Source organism: Pongo pygmaeus, chromosome 10 (assembly GCF_028885625.2).
Source record: "Pongo pygmaeus isolate AG05252 chromosome 10, NHGRI_mPonPyg2-v2.0_pri, whole genome shotgun sequence".
In the NCBI taxonomy this organism is placed as follows: Eukaryota; Metazoa; Chordata; class Mammalia; order Primates; family Hominidae; genus Pongo; species Pongo pygmaeus.
Genome location: NC_072383.2, coordinates 32,340,468 through 32,359,005, shown reverse-complemented (window position 1 = coordinate 32,359,005; position 18,538 = coordinate 32,340,468). Strand labels below are relative to the sequence as shown.

Genomic DNA, 18,538 nt, shown 5'->3' with positions numbered 1-18,538 from the left:
TGTCTCAAAAAAAAAAAAAAAAGGGTTTTTAGGCAGCTGGGAACAGACACACCTGTAATCCCAGCACTTTGGGAGGCTGAAACAGGCAGATAGCATTGAGCTCAGGAGTTCAAGATTGATCTAGGCAACATGGTAAAACCCTGTCTCTACAAAAAATACAAAAATTAGCTGAGCATTGGTGGCTTGCACCTGTAATCCCAGCTACTTGGGAGGCCGAGGTGGGCGGATCACATGAAGGTCAGGAGTTCGAGACCAGCCTGGCCAACATGGTGAAACCCCATCTCTACTAAAAATACAAAAATTAGCCGGGTGTGGTGGTGTGTACCTGTGATCCCAGCTATTTGGGAGGCTGAGGCAGGAGAATCACTTGAACCCAGGAGGTGGAGGTTGCAGTGAGCCAAGGCTGCGCCACTGTACTCCAGCCTGGGCAACAGAACAAGACTCCATCTCAAACAAACAAACTAAAAAAAACTTTAAAAAGCGTTTTCAAGGGAAGTAGCTGATTTGAAATGAACTGAAGATCCAAACGTAAATAAGTAGAAGTCTTACATCTAAATATTTTAAGAATTTTTACATCAGAGGTGTGAAGAAACAGATGTTAACATGACTACAGAGGGCCACGAGGGAGACCAACATGCTTGTCAGCTGGAGAGATTCCACTGAGAGAAAGATTGGTGGTACAGCAAAGGAGGTGACTAATGGAGCGGGTTGAAAAGACGGGAGAATTGGTCAAGGATGCAGATGGAAGACACAGTTTTGAGCCTTGACTAATATATTTTATACTTTGAGATTAGAAGAAAGATGAGGATGTTTATGTGTGTGCATTGTCTAAGTAGAGGGCAGGAAGAAGGAGGCAAGGGTACCTGAGAGTGAAGAGTTTGCAGTAGTCTTTGAGGAGAATGGGGAAGAGTTGATAAAAGGCAGGTGAAGTGATTCATGGGTAGTCGTGAGGGAAATTGGGAACTAGTCTGTGTGGGTACGGGAATAGGGAAATGAGGGGATAGTCTTCATCTGGGGTTTGGGGCTCTGGTGGGCAGGTAAGGAGGGAAGTAGAGGATTATTACAGAGGAGAGAGTGCTAGAATGGGAGTAGTTTAGGTGGCTTCCCACAGAATTTATGTTCATAACAGAAAGATGAGAAAGCACAAGGGGTCTTAAGTGAGAGTCCAGGCATGGAAGAGCTAATGTAATGGGAGATGGGGGTCAGTGGCTAAGATGGTGGAGTTCAGGATTTCTGAGGTAGAGGAGTTCTGGATGACCATTGGATTTGTAGAGGAGTTCTGGATGACCATTTGATTTAGTGTGATGTCCTGGTTGCGTCTAAAGCTGAGTGGAGGTGAAGTTGCATGTTAGACGACCCCAGAATTTTAAGACAAAGTTATCTATATAGTCTTTGTACTTCCCGTAGCAGGGAAGAAAAGAAAACTGAGCCAGGTTCCAAATTCTTCACTGAATGAAGATGATAGAAAGGAGTAGTTAAGGATAATCTCTGGGTGGTTGAGTCTTACACACTAAGCTGGAGCCTGTAGGTAGCTAGGCTGGCCACAAAAGGACCTTTGAATAAGGGAAACATTATATATTTTTAAGCCCCTCATATCATCTAGGGCAGGTCTGCATCTAGGGCACATGAGTTGAATCATTATTAACTAAAAACAAAGGTATTTGTACTGGAAGGCAACTTACATCTTCAGTCATACCACCTTGAACGCACCTGATCTCATCTGAAAGGCAGTTTTGATACCAGCAGTTTAGTAGCGGAGAAGATTATTACAGAACTAGCACTGATTTTATTAATCATTTAGAAACAGAATGGAGGTTACTATACTAGAACATAGTAATTAGGGGAGAAGTGATATAAGATCAGACAGAATGAAGCAGAGGTCTTTAGAGTTTTATAGGCCTTGGAAAAGAGCTCAGGTTTTATTTTAAACTCATTTGTCCTGCATATTTTGATACTGAGTTTATATTATAAATATTTTCTAAAACAACTGATAAACACAAGCTATCACTTCAGAAACACAATCATGAAATTTTAGAGCAAAAAGGAATCACAGTGGTCTTTGAGCACAACCCTTAGACTTTACAGATGAGGACTCACTCTTATGAGTTTGAATCTTTCTATTTATCTTGAGACGGGATGTCACTGTCATCCAGGCTGGAATGCAGGAGTGCAGTCATGGCACACTGCAGCCCCAAACTCCTGGGCTCAAATTATCTTCCCACTTCAGCCTCCCAAGTAGCTAAGGAGGCTAATTTTTTAAATTTTTTGTAGAGACAGTCTCACTATGTTGCCTAGGCTGGTCTCGAACTCCTGGCCTCAAGTGATCAGGCCAAAGTGCTAGGATTACAGGTGTAAGCCATTGCACTTAGTCAAGTTTGATAGAAATCTTTCCTTAAAAAGTTGGAAGCTTCATACATTTCTATTCTTTTAGGATGCTAGAATTAAGTAATTCTAAATTATGGGTTTTGAGAATATTCTCCTTTGTATTAAGAAATATTCATAATATTTACTTTGAGCAAGTCAAGGCATTACTATTATATGTCTTAATATAATCAAGGACTAACTCGGTTAAGATTTGACTTATTGTTATGTATGTAAGTATCTAAAGTGTATTGATACTGTGCCTTTTTGACCTCAGTTTTTAAAAATTCTGATTGTGGTGATGATAGCACATATCTGGAAAGATACTAAAAACCGTTTGGTTGTATGTTTTAAATGGGTGCATAGTATGGTATTTTAATTATATTTTAACAAAGCTGCTATATATTTTTTAAATAATTGACTTGAAAATGTGTGTGTCAGTCTTTTGTGTTGAATGGTTAATGCTTTCTATTTTAAAGATAAGGAACACATTTTTAAATAATTTGATTGTTTCAGTCGCTGGGTAAGTCGGAGTGCCACTGCACAGCGCAGGAAAGAACGCCTTCGCCAGCATTCTGAGCATGTTGGGCTGGACAACGACTTGAGGGAGGTATGTGGTCTACCTGCTTGGGGTGCCTCACAGCAAGCGCCATGAACTAGGCTTATAAAACTTCCAGCAGATGTCATTGTGTAGATTCTTAATGTTCTTTAAAAAAAAAAACTGTTTAAGCCGGGCGCGGTGGCTCAAGCCTGTAATCCCAGCACTTTGGGAGGCCGAGGCAGGCGGATCACGAGGTCAGGAGATCGAGACCATCCTGGCTAACACGGTGAAACCCCGTCTCTACTAAAAATACAAAAAAAAATTAGCCGGGCGCGGTGGCAGGCGCTTGTAGTCCCAGCTATTCGGGAGGCTGAGGCAGGAGAATGGCGTGAACCCGGGAGGCGGAGCTTGCAGTGAGCTGAGATCACGCCACTGCGCTCTAGCCTGGGCGACAGAGCGAGACTCCGTCTCAAAAAAAAAAAAAAAAACTGTTTAGTTATAGTTTAAAATATTAATCCTTTTGTATGGACATATAGCGGAAAACACCCTTTTTTCCATTTTTGTAATTTCAAGACATCTATAATAAGGCTCTAAAACAAGTCTTTCTGTGTATTACATCAAGTAAAGATCAAGTTTAGGATAAATTTTTAGTTACTATGTCTCCTATAGGAGAAAAATTGTCTACATGAGAAGCCTAGACATTTCTGAGTTTCAAGCATAATTATAATAAGTAGTGTGATGTACTTGCCTATGCTTTGTTCTTGGCTTGCTGGCACCATTTTTTTTTCTTGAATCTCTAAATCTACTTTATATTTTTGAAAGTGTTTTAAAACTATTTTTTAATTAAGATCCTTACACTTTATTTGTACTCTTTGAAAATAAGACCATAATTATACAACAAGTAAGTTTTGATTTTTTTCTGTGTGAAATCTGCATATATGTGTGTGTGTGTGTGTGTGTATATATATATATATATATATATATATATATATATATAGTGCCTTGCTATGTTGCCCAGTCTGGTCTTGAACTCCTGGGCTCAAGCAGTGCTCCTGCCTCCGCCTCCCAAAGTATTGGGATTACAGGTGTGAGCTGCCATGCCCAGCCTGATTGTTTTGTTTCTTATGATCAAAAGAGAAATGCAGTCAGAAGACTTGTTAACTGTTTTCTAGAATCAAATTTGTAAAAATAAAGCAGAAAACATCATCCCAAACATGTCTTGTTTTTGTTGTGTTCATACATATGTGATTTTAAACATTTTATTAAGAACTGAAGCATCACCTGTGTAGTGCTTTTTTTTGGCTACTGTATTTTCTTCCCTTCCCTCTCTTTTGCTGTGATTTTATCATATGCATGCTTGTTCTGCTTGTCTCTTTCTCCCTCTCCTTTTCTTTTTTGCTTTCCTGTCATTGGCACTTCTCCATCCTCTTAGCCTTCCGGGGAACTTTTGGTCTGTCAGAACTCCATGGCATTCTGGGAGTGGGATCAGGGTCCACCTCCTCCTGCACGACTTCCTAAAAAATCCTTCTCTGAGTGCTGCCTGGTATGTTCTTTGCTTGAAAGTGCTTTACCAGATGTTCCCCCAATCTTGTCTTTGGTGTTACTTGAATGTTACACATGTGTGAGTGCACATAGCTCTAGAATGCCTCACATGACCTTGAGATGTGAACTCACGCTCCCGATTTTGCTCTCTGCTTCTTGTTATGTTTAGTCCCTTTCTGTGTTTGTGTGTGCTAATATGAGTATTATGCTGCCGACAAGTAAAACCAATCATTCGGGTCTCTACTCAGTGGGATTTTTTTGTGTGTGCTAGATAGCAAATTGCCTTACTTCAAAGGGGGAAATGTATTAAATATACAAACTCCCCTTTATTTAAGCGTTTTCCAGAAGTACAGATGTGATTGAATTTCAAATAGCCTTTCTTTTGCTGGGTTTTATCTCCACAGAATTTTAATTTCCCCTTCCTGGTTTGTATTTTATGTGGTCAGAAAATTCAGTCATCAACATAGAATCTCAGTGCCAAGAGGAATCTTTAAGGTCATCTTGTCCAATTTGACATGATTAAATTGAAGTCCAAGAGATTTGCCCAGAGTTAAAAGCATGCAAAGACAGAGCTGGGCCTATAGCCCAAGACTCCTGGCTTCTAGGCCAATATTCTTTCCATTTACCCTGCATGCCAGCTTGCACTAACTGCTGTTCACTTGAGGCAACAAGTAACTTAGAAATCTTGCTTATGTTTTTCCCCCATTATGTCATACTAGCTTAAATCTATTTTACAGTGGTCTTCTCTTCACAAGTTGAACACCAGCTAAAGGGCTAGGGTGTTTATTAGAAAATTCTGGGAGAGCCTGTATTAAAGAGCAGTTAGTTCAGTGTTTATTGAATAATAGGATATATTTTCATAGGTAGTTCCTAGTGGTTTGTTTCATTTGTCTTAAGCAGAAATAAAGAATAGCACAGTAGTAATCTCAGAAGAAATCTGGGGTTACTTCTAGACTGTATTATAAAAGCATTTCTTGTGAAAAGTCAGTCTCTCTTCTGTATTTTTCATCTTGAAATATGTTTTTTCCTCCAGATGTTATTTTTATCATCACTTGTTTATTTTAAAGGCAGTTGCTCTGTTTTTGCAGCTTGCAGAGGCAGCCTCCCTTCTTGCTGTGAAGAGAGGCCTTTTGCCGCCCCCTGTATCCTTTCTGTGCATGTCCATGGAATGTTGCTAGTTCTGTGGCTCCAGCAGAGATGCCCAGAAGGAGACTTTGCACATGGCCCTATGGAATCCACTGTTGGCTAATAACTGTACCTGCCCCATATGTACTGGGGGCTCAGTAAATTGGTCACTCATAGGACAGCCGCCATCTAGCTTGTTTTCCTTTATGTAAAACAGGACATAAACTTTAAACAGTGCTTAATTTTTTGTTTGTTTTTGAGACAGAGTCTCGCTGTGTCGCCAGGCTGGAATGCAGTGGTGTGATCTTGGCTCACTGCAACCTCCACCTCCTGATCTTCCTGCCTAGGCCTCCCAAGTAGCTGGGACTACAGGCACGCACCACGCCCAGCTAATTTTTTTGTTGTTGTTGTATTTTTAGTAGAGACGGGGTTTCACCATGTTGGCCTGGATGGTCTCGATCTCTTGACCTCGTGATCCTCCCACCTCGGCCTCCCAAAGTGCTGGGATTACAGGCATGAGCAACCTTGACCAGCCGACAGTGGTTAATTTTTAATCCAGTAATTGACTTTAAAAAGTATTCAGGGGCCAGGCACAGTGGCTTACACCTTTAATCCCAGCACTTTGGGAGGACGAGGCAGGCGGATCACTTGAGAACAGGAGTTCGAGACCAGCCTGGCCAACATGGTGAAACCCCGCCTCTACTAAAAATACAAAAATTAGCCGGGTGTGGTGACATGTGCCTGTAGTCCCAGCTACTCAGGAGGCTGAGGCAGGAAAATTGCTTGAACCTGGGAGGCAGAGGCTGCAGTGAGCTAAGATTATGCCACTGCACTCCAGCCTGGGTAGCAGACCAAGACTCTGTCTCAAAAAAACAAAAACCAAACAAACAAAAAAGTATTCAGGCTGGGCGGTGGCTCACGCCTATAATCCCAACAGTTTGGGAGGCTGAGGTGGGGAGATTATTTGAGATCAGGAGTTCGAGACCAGCCTGGCCAACATGGTGAAACTCCATCTCTATTAAAAATACGAAAATTAGCCAGGTGTTGTAGCGCGTGCCTATAATGCCAGGTACTTGGGAGGCTGAGGCAGGAGAATCGCTTGAACCCAGGAGGCAGAGGTTACAGTGAGCCAAGATTGCACCACTGCACTACAGCCTGGGCAACAGGGCAAGACTCTGTCTTAAAAAACAACAACAACAACAAAAAAAAAACAGGCAGGGCATGGTGGCTCACGCCTGTAATCCCAGCACTTTGGGAGGCCAAGGTGAGTGGATCACTTGAGGTCAAGAATTTGAGACCAGCCTAGCCAACATGGCGAAACCCCGTCTCTACTAAAAATATAAAAATTAGCCGGGTATGGTGGCTAGCACCTGTAATCCCAGCTACTCGAGAGGCTGAGGCAGGAGAATTGCTTGAACCCAGGAGATGGAGTTTGCGGTGAGCCAAGACGGAGCCACTGCACTCCAGCCTGGGTGACAGAACAAGACTTCGTCTCAAGAAAAATAAATAAATAAATAAATAAATAAAAATAACCTTCAGACCATTTCTATAGACCTTGTTACATTTGACTTCTCTGCTGGTAATGGTTGATAGAGTTTAAAAATCAAATAAACTCGCTGGACAGGGTGGCTCATGCGTGTAATCCCAGCACTTTGGGAGGCCGAGGCGGGCGGGTCACGAGGTCAGGAGTTTGAGACCAGCCTGACCAACATAGTGAAACCCTGTCTCTACTAAAAATACAAAAATTACGGCCGGGTATGGTGGCTCACGCCTGTAATCCCAGCACTTTGGGAGGCCGAGGTGGGCGGATCACAAGGTCAGGAGTTCGAGACCAGTCTGACCAACATGGTGAAACTCTGTCTGTATTAAAAATATAAAAATTAACTGGGCATGGCCGGGTGCGGTGGCTCACGCCTGTAATCCCAGCACTTTGGGAGGCCGAGGCGGGTGGATCAGGAGGTCAGGAGATTGAGACCATCCTGGCTAACACAGTGAAACCTCGTCTCTACTAAAAATACGAAAAATTAGCCGGGCGTGGTGGCAGGTGCCTGTAGTCCCAGCTACTTGGGAGGCTGAGGCAGGAGAATGGCATGAACCCGGGAGGCGGAGCTTGCAGTGAGCTGAGATGGCGCCACTGCACTCCAGCCTGGGCAACACAGCGAGACTCCGTCTCAAAAATAAATAAATAAATAATTAGCCGGGCATGGGATGTGCACCTGTAATCCCAGCTACTCAGGACGAGGCAGGAGAATCACTTGAACCTGGAAGGCGGAGGTTGCAGTGAGCCCAGATCACGCCATTGCACTCCAGCCTGGGTGACAGACTGAGACTCCGTCTCAAAAAAAAAAAAAAAGTACAAAAATTAGCAGGGCATGGTGACGCATGCCTGTAATCCCAGCTACCCAGGAGGCTGAGGCAGGACAATTGCTTGCACCTGGGAGGCAGAGGTAGCAGTTAGCTGAGATTGCGCCACTGCACTTCAGCCTGGGTGACAGAGATTCCGTCTCAAAAAATAAAATAATAAACTCTGCAGTTCTCATAACATTTATGTATACTTCTTTCTGCTGCAAACTTTTTTTTTTTTTTTGAGATGGAGTCTTGCTTTTGTCACCTAGGCTGGAGTGTGATGGCACGATCTTGGCTCACTGCAATGTCTGCCTCCTGGGTTCAAGCAATTCTCCTGCCTCAGCCTCCCAAGTAGCTGGGATTACAGGCGCCCGCCACATTTTTGTATTTTTAGTAGAGACAGAGTTTCACCATGTTGGCCAGGCTGGTCTCGAATGCCTGGTCTCTGCTTCAGACATTTTTAAGAGGGTCAAAGAAATAAGGGAAAATTGAGAATTAGAGACAACTGTTAAAATGATTAGACTGGAAAAAAACATTATTTTGTTAATTTTGCCTTTCGTCACAAAGGTTGGGAGGTAGCGGGTAAACTGATGAGTTGAATCCCTAATCAGTGGGATTTTTTTTTATTTGTACCAGACTTAGCAGATTACTTTTCTTCCAAAGGAGAAATATATTAAATGTACAAACTCTCTTTTTTAAAGAATGCAAAGGATTTTACACATCTTCTTTTATAATATCAAGCTCTCCTCTGAAGATAGTAAGGATAGATTTCACATATGTGCCCGTGGGAGGATGTGCTGGCTTGCCGTCTCAGTCTCCCTGCTGCCAATAAACTGCTACTTTTACTATATAATGTAGAGCAGTTATTCTCTAAATATGGTCCTAAGTCACTTGGACTTTTTGGAAAATTCTGCCCTGTGATCCTGATGTAAACATAAGGTATCCAGATGTTTGTTTTTTTGTTTTTTGTTTTTTTTTTTTTTTGAGATGGAGTCTTGCCCAGGCTGGAGTGCAGTGATGCCATCTCCACTCACTGCAGTCTCCGCCTCCCAGGTTCAAGCGATTCTTCTGCCTCAGCCTCCCGAGTAGCTGGGATTACAGGCGTCCACCACCACGCCTGGCTGATTTTTGTATTTTTAGTAGAGACGGGGTTTGACCATGTTGGCCAGGCTGGTCACGTGCTCCTGACCTCTGGTGATCCACCCACCTCGGCCTCCCAAAGTGCTGGGATTGCAGACATGAGCCACCACCTGGCCTCTGGATGAACTTTTATAGACAGCATAGAAAGAAGAGAGAGAGCACATGTCTTGCACTAAACACATGTAGTGATTTTTTTAATAGAAATTCACTAACCAAAGCTCAAGAGCATTTGGTTAAGTTTCTGTGATACCTTAGCGTTACTACAAACTCCAAAAGTAACACTGTAATTCACTTTCTCTTGATTATAGAACAAAGCAAGGTAGGGCTTTAGCAAAAACATCACAGAAAGAGGCCACCTTCACTTGGAGCACATCATGCTTTTCAGAGTGATCCTATAGCCTTTTGGGGAGGTAGGGGGGCATGTTTTATCCCTATTTAACAAGCTGAGATGCACAAACATTAGTTGATATGCCTGAGTCATAAAATTAGTTACAACCAGATTCGAAAGCTCCTGATTTTACTGTTGTGACTTGATTATAGAGCAAAGGGTTAGATTGGAGAGCACTGCCCAAGAGCCTAGAGGTATGTTAAGTCTTACTGTATGGGGAAAGGAGTGGAGGAAATCAGTGATCTGAGAACCACTGGGCTCCTGCAGAACCTTGGATTTGTGATCTAAACACCTAAATTTTTTTGTCCCAACCACAATCCTGACTTCACAACCTTTTGTATTCCCAATAAAAAGACTAAACGAAGTGAAATGTCATCTCACTTTGAATGAGTTTTAACGTGATGGGGTTTCTGTCACTTTACTTCTCACAGGAGTTAACAGTTGTTATGGGGTGGCATATGAGTGTCCTCTGTCTTTTAGTACACTAAAACATTAATTGTTGTTATATGCACATACACTTACGGACTTTTTTGCGTTTCTTTGTCTCTGCACTTGTTTGTATAAGGTTAAGAAGATTAGAAGAATAGCTAATGTTTATGCATTAAAAATACTCCTTAATTTTTAGAAATATATGCAAGAGGCACGAAGTTTAGGAAAAAACCTGAGGCAACCCAAACTGTCAGACCTCTCTCCTGCAGTTATTGCACAGACCAACTGTAAATTCGTAGAAGGCTTATTAAAAGAATGTAGAATGAAGGTATGTATTATTCACTGATGCCAGACAGTGTGCATTCATGTTTACACCATGTGTGAGGCTAAGATGAACTGAGTTAACCCCCATTTAAGCATGTAATTTTGCTAGAAGAAAACTTTTACTGTGGCATTGACCTCATGTGCTCTTTACTGGGGTATTGAACCTCCATGGGTTCTTCATTGCCCACAGAATCGATGACATGAGAACCTTGTACCATTTTTCTCACCTTTTCAGACATTGCTCTCCTCCTCACCAACATGAACGGATGTCTTAAGCCACTCATAATTTGCGTCAGGAATGTTGTCATCTTATGTGAAAGGCAACACTTTTGTGTCTGTGTATGCACCTGTGTACAACCTTATTTGTGCCTGTACATGGTTTTTGTCCCCATAAGGAAAAATACCTTAGCTGTGTTTTAGGTTTGTGTATATTGCACAACATTGTCCTCTCAGAAACCTGTGTTTATTGGAGGTAGCAGTACAAATTGACAAAACTTAAAACATCATTTTAGCTAATAATTTTATTTATTTATTTGACAGTCATTTCTTGAGTACCTTCTCTGCATATTCAATAAATGTACTATTTTCAGCATCAGTATATAGTGGTGATTTAAAGTTCTTGCCTAAAAGAGCTAGATTCTCTCTCTTTTTACATTTTATAAAAGCTACTAAGACTGATGCAAATTAACTTACATGAAACTGATTTCCATTTTCTTTCCATTTTTTGGTGCATGCTTGGTGAACAAAGGAAAGATAAAAAAGGAGAAGGAAAGTCCTGGTTCATTCACAAATTAGAGTTCTCAGAAAATTTAGAGCTCCCCATTTGTATTCTGGTTTTTACCTTAGTGCAATCAAACTAAGTGCAAGAATCTTTAGTATACTAAGATGCTGGGGCAGTGATAGGGCAAGTTGTGGTGGCAGGATGGGGTTCCATATTCTGACAGTACATTTTCTTTTTTTATTGTTTTTTGTTTTTTGAGACAGAGTCTCGCTCTATCACCCAGCAGGCTGGAGTGCAGTGGCATGTGATCTCAGCTCACTGCAACCTTTACCTCCCGGGTTCAAGCAATTCTTCTGCCTCAGCCTCCCAAATAACTGGGATTACAGGCGTGTGCCACTACTGCCTGGCTAACTTTTGTATTTTTAGTAGAGACAGGGTTTCACCATGCTGGCCAGGCTGGTCTCGAACTCCTGACCTCAGGTGATCCACTCGCCTGGGCCTCCCAAAGTGCTGGGATTACAGGTGTGAGCCACCATGCCCAGCCCTGACAGTACATTTTCTAGGTCTGCTGTAATTCCCCAATATCACAGAAGTTAATAATTTGACAACTGTTGTACATAAGCATCTTTTCAACATGGGGATGCCTTACAAATATTATCTTATTTTCTCTTTAGTCACACGCCATTTTTCTGACAAAATAGTAACATATAAATTATATTAGTCCAGTTTGTTGACCATCAAGATTAAGAGATTTTTTTCCCAAGGTGATTACAAATCTGGAAATAGAAGTACAATGAAGGGAAACCAAGTCTCCTACTTCAGTAATTGACTTGTTGGTTTTTGGTTTCACTGCTGGGGTGCCTTATGACTACACGTGATATTCTTAGACAAAGCGCATGTTGGTGGAGAAGATGGGACATGAAGCGGTGGAACTTGGCCATGGAGAAGCAAACATCACCGGCCTGGAGGAGAACACCTTGATCGCCAGCCTCTGTGACCTGCTGGAGAGGATATGGAGCCATGGCTTGCAGGTCAAGCAGGTAACAGTTTTAGGAGGTCCTGGTGACATGGCCAGTTAAGAGCCCTGTGAAGAAATGTAACAAGGAGACAAATATGTCATTTAAAAAAAAAATAGGCTCTTTTGTCACAAGGGGACTAGAAAAATGCCACAGGCATTTTAATTTCAGAAAAAGAAAATATAACCCTTGAGCAGGAGGTGGTTTGGGGATCTTTCCTGCTAAGCAGGAAAGGGTGAAATAGCACATCATTGCAGAGGCTGTATCCCTAGTAAGTTCCATTAAATGTTTGCCTTTGTCACTGTCCAGAATTAACAGTTCCTTACTATTTTAAGTTATCTAATAATTCAGGGTGAAATCATTCAAAGGTCTCTCTGCTTTTGTCTCTCTAGTCTCCCTTTCCGATTTTTTTCTGACGTGTGCATGTTTCTTTCTTCTTCCCTTTTTCTCTTTCTCCTCTCACCTCGATTTTTTTCTCTTATCGCCACTCCATATATCCAAACATATTTTACATGTAGATGTACACAAGTACATTCTGTGCTGCTAGAGCATTTTAATTCCATGGTTACTAATGTAGCCCGTGTAGACAGCCCTAATTACATACAACTAAGTAACAACCTAGCAGACATCAGAAACCTTCTGCCTGCCATGCTGGCCCTTTGCTTAGCGGCTTCCTTTTCCCAGGCTCTTGCTAGTCTTCTCAGTGAGGCACAGGATGACCTTTATGATACGTGCAGAAGATGCTCAGAATGTCATACAACTAGGAATGAGTGAGCTTGGGTCACCAAACTTCTAAATGGCTGTTGGAATATGAATGATTTGGATGAGAAACTATTTTTTGATGAATTGTTTCTTATAAAATGAAATTTTTACACACCTTGTACTTTCAGGGGAAGTCGGCTTTGTGGTCACATTTAATTCAATTTCAGGACAGAGAAGAGAAACAAGAGCACCTTGCAGAATCACCAGGTATGACATCATTGGTAAAGAACTAGCAGCATTGGACTCTGAGAAGGCTCAATACTATATGGCCTTGTCTTGATCTCTTTCTCTCAAGCTAAAATTTACTCATTCTGCCAATAATGGGATAAAGTAAAAGGAGCAATATTACTTACTAACTGTGAGACCTGGGAAAAGTTACTTGCCCTTTCTGAAGTCCTGCTTCGTCATCTGTAAAACAGGGAAAATGAGATTACCTAGGCTGGAACGGTCATGCTGATCAAATAAGGTATCATGTGAAAACCCCCAATGAATTGTAAATGGCCATACAAGGATACATTACTCTCACTAGCATTAGAATTTTTTTTTTCTTAAAAGTTTTATGCTGGGCACAGTGGCTCACACCTGTAATCCCACCACTTTGGGAGGCCAAGGTGGGCGGATCACCTGAGGTTAGGAGTTTGAGACCAGCCTGGCCAACATGCTGAAACCCCATCTCTACAAAAAATACAAAAATTAGCTGGGCGTGGTGGCAGGTGCCTGTAGTCCCAGCTACTCGGGAGGCTGAGGCAGGAGAATCGCTTGAACCCAGGAGGCAAAGGTTGCAGTGAGCCGAGAAGGCGCCACTGCACTGCAGCCTGGGTGACAGAGCAAGACTCCATCTCAAAAAAAAAAAAAGTTTTTATAACCATCATTAATGATCTTTCAGGGAGAAAATATGTACATATGTCTCAAAAATTTCAGGAGTTGAATCTCTCTTCAATTTATAGAAAATACAACACATTAGAAGTGTCATAATTTTTTAGCTAATTATGTAGGGTTTTTTAAGCTAAGTGTTCTACCTACTTTGTATTTTTCACAACACATGCTTTTCTTTATGTAAAATAACCATCTATTTCACAAAAAAGTAGAAGTAACCGTGGGAAGCTAATTGAGATAAAATGCTTTATACTGAATCAGCCATTTCGGAACCTTTTCAAAAAGTATGGATGACTTTGGACATTCAGAAATGTTTTAGATGGAGTCTCGATCTTGTCACCTAGGTTGGAGTACAGTGGTGCGATCTCGGCTCACTGCAACCTCTGCCTCCCAGGTTCAAGTGATTCTCCTGCCTCAGCCTCCTGAGTAGCTGGGATTACAGGTGCATATCCCATGCCCGGCTATTTTTTTTTTTTTTTTTGAGACAGAGTCTCGCTGTGTCGCCCAGGCTGGAATGCAGTGGTGCAATCTCGGCTCACTGCAAGCTCTACCTCCCGGGTTCATGCCATTCTCCTGCCTCAGCCTCCCGAGTAGCTGGGACTACAGGTGCCCGCAACCTTGCCCAGCTTTTTTTTTTTTTTTTTTTTTTTTTTTTTGTATTTCTAGTAGAGACGCGGTTTCACCGTGTTAGCCAGGATGGTCTCGATCTCCTGACCTCGTGATCCACCTGCCTCGGCCTCCCTAAGTGCTGGGATTACAGGAGTTAGCCACCGTGCCTGACCTTAAAGGTCATCCTTTTATTCATCCTAATTTCTTTTCCCTCACTGCCCCTAGAGGGCAACAGTACCCTAAATGTAGTATTTATTGTTAGAAACCTAGTGTTTAAATGTATTTAATCAGACAGCTAGGAATATAAGCTGACTACATTGCCCTGGAGCTCCTGTAATCAGAATGCCAAGGTTCTGTTGTCCTTGGCTGTAACTATATTTATAAAGATTCAGATCAAGTTTAAAAGCATTCTCTAGTGTCCATCTCCTCTGCCAGTTTTTCTGTTAAAAAAATAGTAATGAGGCCAGGCGTGGTGACTCAACGCCTGTAATCCCAGCACTTTGGGAGGGCAAGGCAGGCGGATCACCTGAGATCAGGAGTTCAAGACCAGCCTGGTCAATATGGTGAAACCCTGTTTCTACTAAAAATTAAAAAACATTAGCCGGGCATGGTGGTGTGCATCTGTAATCCCAGCTACTCAGGAGACTGAGTCAGGAGAATCGCTTGAACCGGGGAGGCAGAGGTTGCAGTGAGCCAAGATTGCGCCACTGCATGCCAGCCTGGGCAACAGAGCGAGACTCCGTCTCAAAAAATATATATATTTATAAAAATATGAAATATATATTAAAACATCAGTTTAAATTGAAATCTCTCATTCTTAAGGAATAAGTTGTAATTATGCAAAAATTAACAGTTTTTAAAATCTGGTTTTCTACCAAATACTTTTTTTGCCAATTATTAAGCTTCCTAATTAATGGCAATAAACAGTCTGCATTGTCATATTTAGGAAAGATCCTTAAAGATTTATGATGGGCCGGGCACGGTGGCTCATGCCTGTAATCCTAGCATTTTGGGAGGCCTAGGTGGATGGGTCACTTGAGATCAAGAGTTCGAGACCAGTCTGGCCAACATGGTGAAACCCACTCTCTACTAAAAATACAAAAATTAGCCAGGCATGGTGGCAGGTGTCTGTAATCCCAGCTACTCAGGAGGGTGAGGCAGGTGAATCGCTTGAACCTGGAAGATGGAGGTTGCATTGAGCCAAGATTGCTCCACCGTACTCCAGCCTGGGCAATGAAGTGAGACTCCATGTCAAAAAAAAAAAAATTTATGATGGGTTTGAACATTATTCTTACTAGCATTGAATCATGATGAGACTAGATGCTGGATTATTATCATGAGTCTTCAGAAGCAGCACTAAACAGGAGTCAGAGACATTTTAAGAGTTGCAGCGGAATGGAAAGATAGGGACCGTAGTGGGTAGGCAGTATTAATTTTGACCTAGTGATCGCTGCACCTAGTAGTTTGAAATCCTATTTCAGAGAAAGAATTTCAGAATACAATTGGTCCTAGAACAAAGACTGTTCTTGACATATCACTCAAAAGTTTTAACCTTTAAATTTGTTGGGAGGACTGGGTGTGGTGGCTCACGCCTGTAATTCCAGCACTGTGGGAGCTCAAGGAGGACAAATTACTTGAGGCCAGAAGTTCAACTCCAGCCTGGCCAACATGGTGAAACCCCGTCTCTACTAAAAATATAAAAGTCAGCCGGGTATGGTGGTGCACACCTGTAATCCCAACTACTCAGGAGGCTGAGGCATGAGTATCTCTTGAACCCAGGAGGCAGAGGTTGCAGTGAGCCAAGATCATACCATTGCACTCCAGCTTGGGCAACAGAGCAAGATGCTGTCTCAGAAAAAAAAAAAAAAAAAATTGTTGGGAGGCTGGATGTGGTGACCCAGTTCTGTAATCCCAACACTTTGGGAGGCCAAGGTGGAAGGATCACTTGAGCCCAGGAGTTTGAGACCAGCTGAGGTAACATAGTGAGACCCAGTCTCTACAAAACAAAAAAATTTTGTTTCTTAATTAGCCAGGTATAGTGACACACGCTTGTGGTCCCAGATGCTTGGGAGGCTGAGGTGGGAGGATCACTTGAGCCCAGGAGGTTGAGGCTACAGTGAGTGCTGTGATCTCACCACTGCACTCTAGCTTGGGTGACAGAGCAAGACCCTGTCTCCAAAAAATAATAATAATAAATAAAAACGTTGAGCCAATTCTTAAACTTTGCACCTTCAGACAAGGTTCTACTAAACTGGAAATGGATTTTGGCAGGGGGTAGGGGTAGAGCCCTTCCACTGAAGGGAGTGGAAATGCTGCCTTTTTTCCTTTTTTTTTTTTTTTTTTTGAGATGGAGTTTTGCTCTTGTTGCCCAGGCTGGAGTGCAATGGCACAGTCTTGGCTCACTGCAACCTCCACTTCCTGGATTCAAGCAGTTCTCCTGCCTCAGCCTCCTGAATAGCTGGGATTACAGGCTTGTGCCACTGCACCTGGTGAATTTTTCTATTTTTAGTAGAAATGGGGTTCACCATGTTGGCCAGGCTGGTCTCGAACTCCTGACCTCAGGTGATCCACCTGCCTCAGCCTCCCAAAGTGCTGGGATTACAGGTGTGAGCCACTGTGCCTGGCCAGAAATGCTGCTTTTAAGTGGTTATTCTGGATCTAACCCAGGAATTTTGAGTCACTCTTCATCTTATCTTCATCAGAAATTTTCTATTAATTACTTACCTACCTATAGACTGTACATGGTTCTGTAGAAACATACAGTCTCTGCCCTCTACAAATGTGCTGTCTGTGCTACATTTATAAAATTCACCACTCCAAATAGAAAATAAATAAAATGTTTAATTTGTGTTCATTCTTTTTTTTTTTTTTTTTTTTGGAGACGGAGTTTCGCTCGCTGTTGTTGCCAAGACTGGATGCAATGGCATGATTTCGGCCCACTGCAATCTCCCGAGTTCAAGAGATTCTCCTGCCTCAGCCTCCCAAGTAGCTGGAATTACAGGCATGCACCACCACATCTGGCTAATTTTGTAGTTTGATTCAGGCAGATGAGCAAATTCTCGTAGCCAAGAGTTAAATCCATGAATCTTTATTTTGAAGGAGAAGGTGGCCTATTGTTTGAGTATTTTCAATTAAGAAATAGTAATGGAAGTATACATTTACATAGTTTATAAAATTCTCTTCTAGCTGGAGTAGGATTCATGGAAACCTTCTTAGATTTTAGGTCTCTAGATAAAAGAAGTAGTTCCATTTCCTAACCCCTAATTTGCCCTCTGCTCACAGGCTTTTAAACTCTTCTCTCCCGAGTCACTAATAAATTACCGCATTCATTTCCTAGGGCCGCCATAATAGAGTACCACAAACTGTGCGGTTTAAACAACAGGAATTGCCAGGCACACTGGCTCACACATGTAATTCCAGCACTTTAGGAGGCCAAGATGGGAGGATTCCTTGAGCCAGGTGTTTGAGACCAGCCTGGGCAACATAGTGAGACCCCCATCTCTTATTTAAAACGAAGTTTCTCACTTGTTCTCTAGTTTAAGAGGCATGATTACTTCTGGTTGTCGTGTCTCCCTCTAGCCAACTTGTTAATTATGGTTTCAACTCCCCTTTTTTCCTCTGTCAACCTATTTCTTACCACCTGTGTGGCCATCTTTCATTCTGTCTAATCATCTGGAGTGTAGAGGCATTCTCTGAGCCATCTCACTTTGTCCTCAAAAAGAAAGATGTGGCCGGGTGTGATGGCTCATGCCTATAATCCCAGCACTTTGGGAGGCCGAGGCAGGCAGATAGCTTGAGTCCAAGAGATTCAGTCCAGCCTGGGCAACATAAACATAGAGAGAAAACCCCGTCTCTACAAAAAAATACAAAAATTAGCCAGGTGTGGTGGCACGCACCTGTAATCCCATAATTGTTAGCTTTCATAAATGTTAGCTATTCTTAAATAAATGTTAGCTATTCAGGCTTCATAAGAGAATACTCATGGACATTATACTTAGTCTATTTAGATTACTCACTTTGCATGCTGTAATTACTGTAGTTTGGACTCTGAAGTTTAAGGTAGAAACTTATCAGATTGAAGAGCCTGAAATCTTAGATTTTTTTTTTTGAGACAGAGTCTCGCTCTGTTGCCCAGGCTGGAGTGCAGTGGCATGATCTTGGCTCACTGCAAACTCAGCCTCCCGAGTAGCTGGGACTACAGGCGCCCACCACCACGCCCAGCTAATTTTTTGTATTTTTTAGTAGAGATGGGGTTTCACCGTGTTAGCCAGGGTGGTCTCGATCTCCTGACCTCGTGATCCGCCCGCCTCGGCCTCCCAAAGTGCTGGGATTACAGGCGTGAGCCACAGCGCCTGGCC

The 18,538-nt window shown here is 42.3% G+C and overlaps 1 protein-coding gene across 6 annotated transcripts in view; it reads left to right on the top strand.

Moving 5' to 3' along the window:
• DENND5B (DENN domain containing 5B) overlaps positions 1-18,538 on the top strand; it is a 193,835-nt gene that overhangs the window by 140,141 nt on the left and 35,156 nt on the right. For all 6 annotated transcript variants that reach the window (XM_063672594.1, XM_054442514.2, XM_063672593.1 and 3 more), the window contains 4 exons: positions 2,878-2,971; positions 10,069-10,200; positions 11,805-11,957; positions 12,824-12,902. In XM_063672594.1, the coding sequence (XP_063528664.1) occupies positions 2,878-2,971; positions 10,069-10,200; positions 11,805-11,957; positions 12,824-12,902 (458 nt within the window). The remainder of the gene's footprint in view (positions 1-2,877; positions 2,972-10,068; positions 10,201-11,804; positions 11,958-12,823; positions 12,903-18,538) is intronic.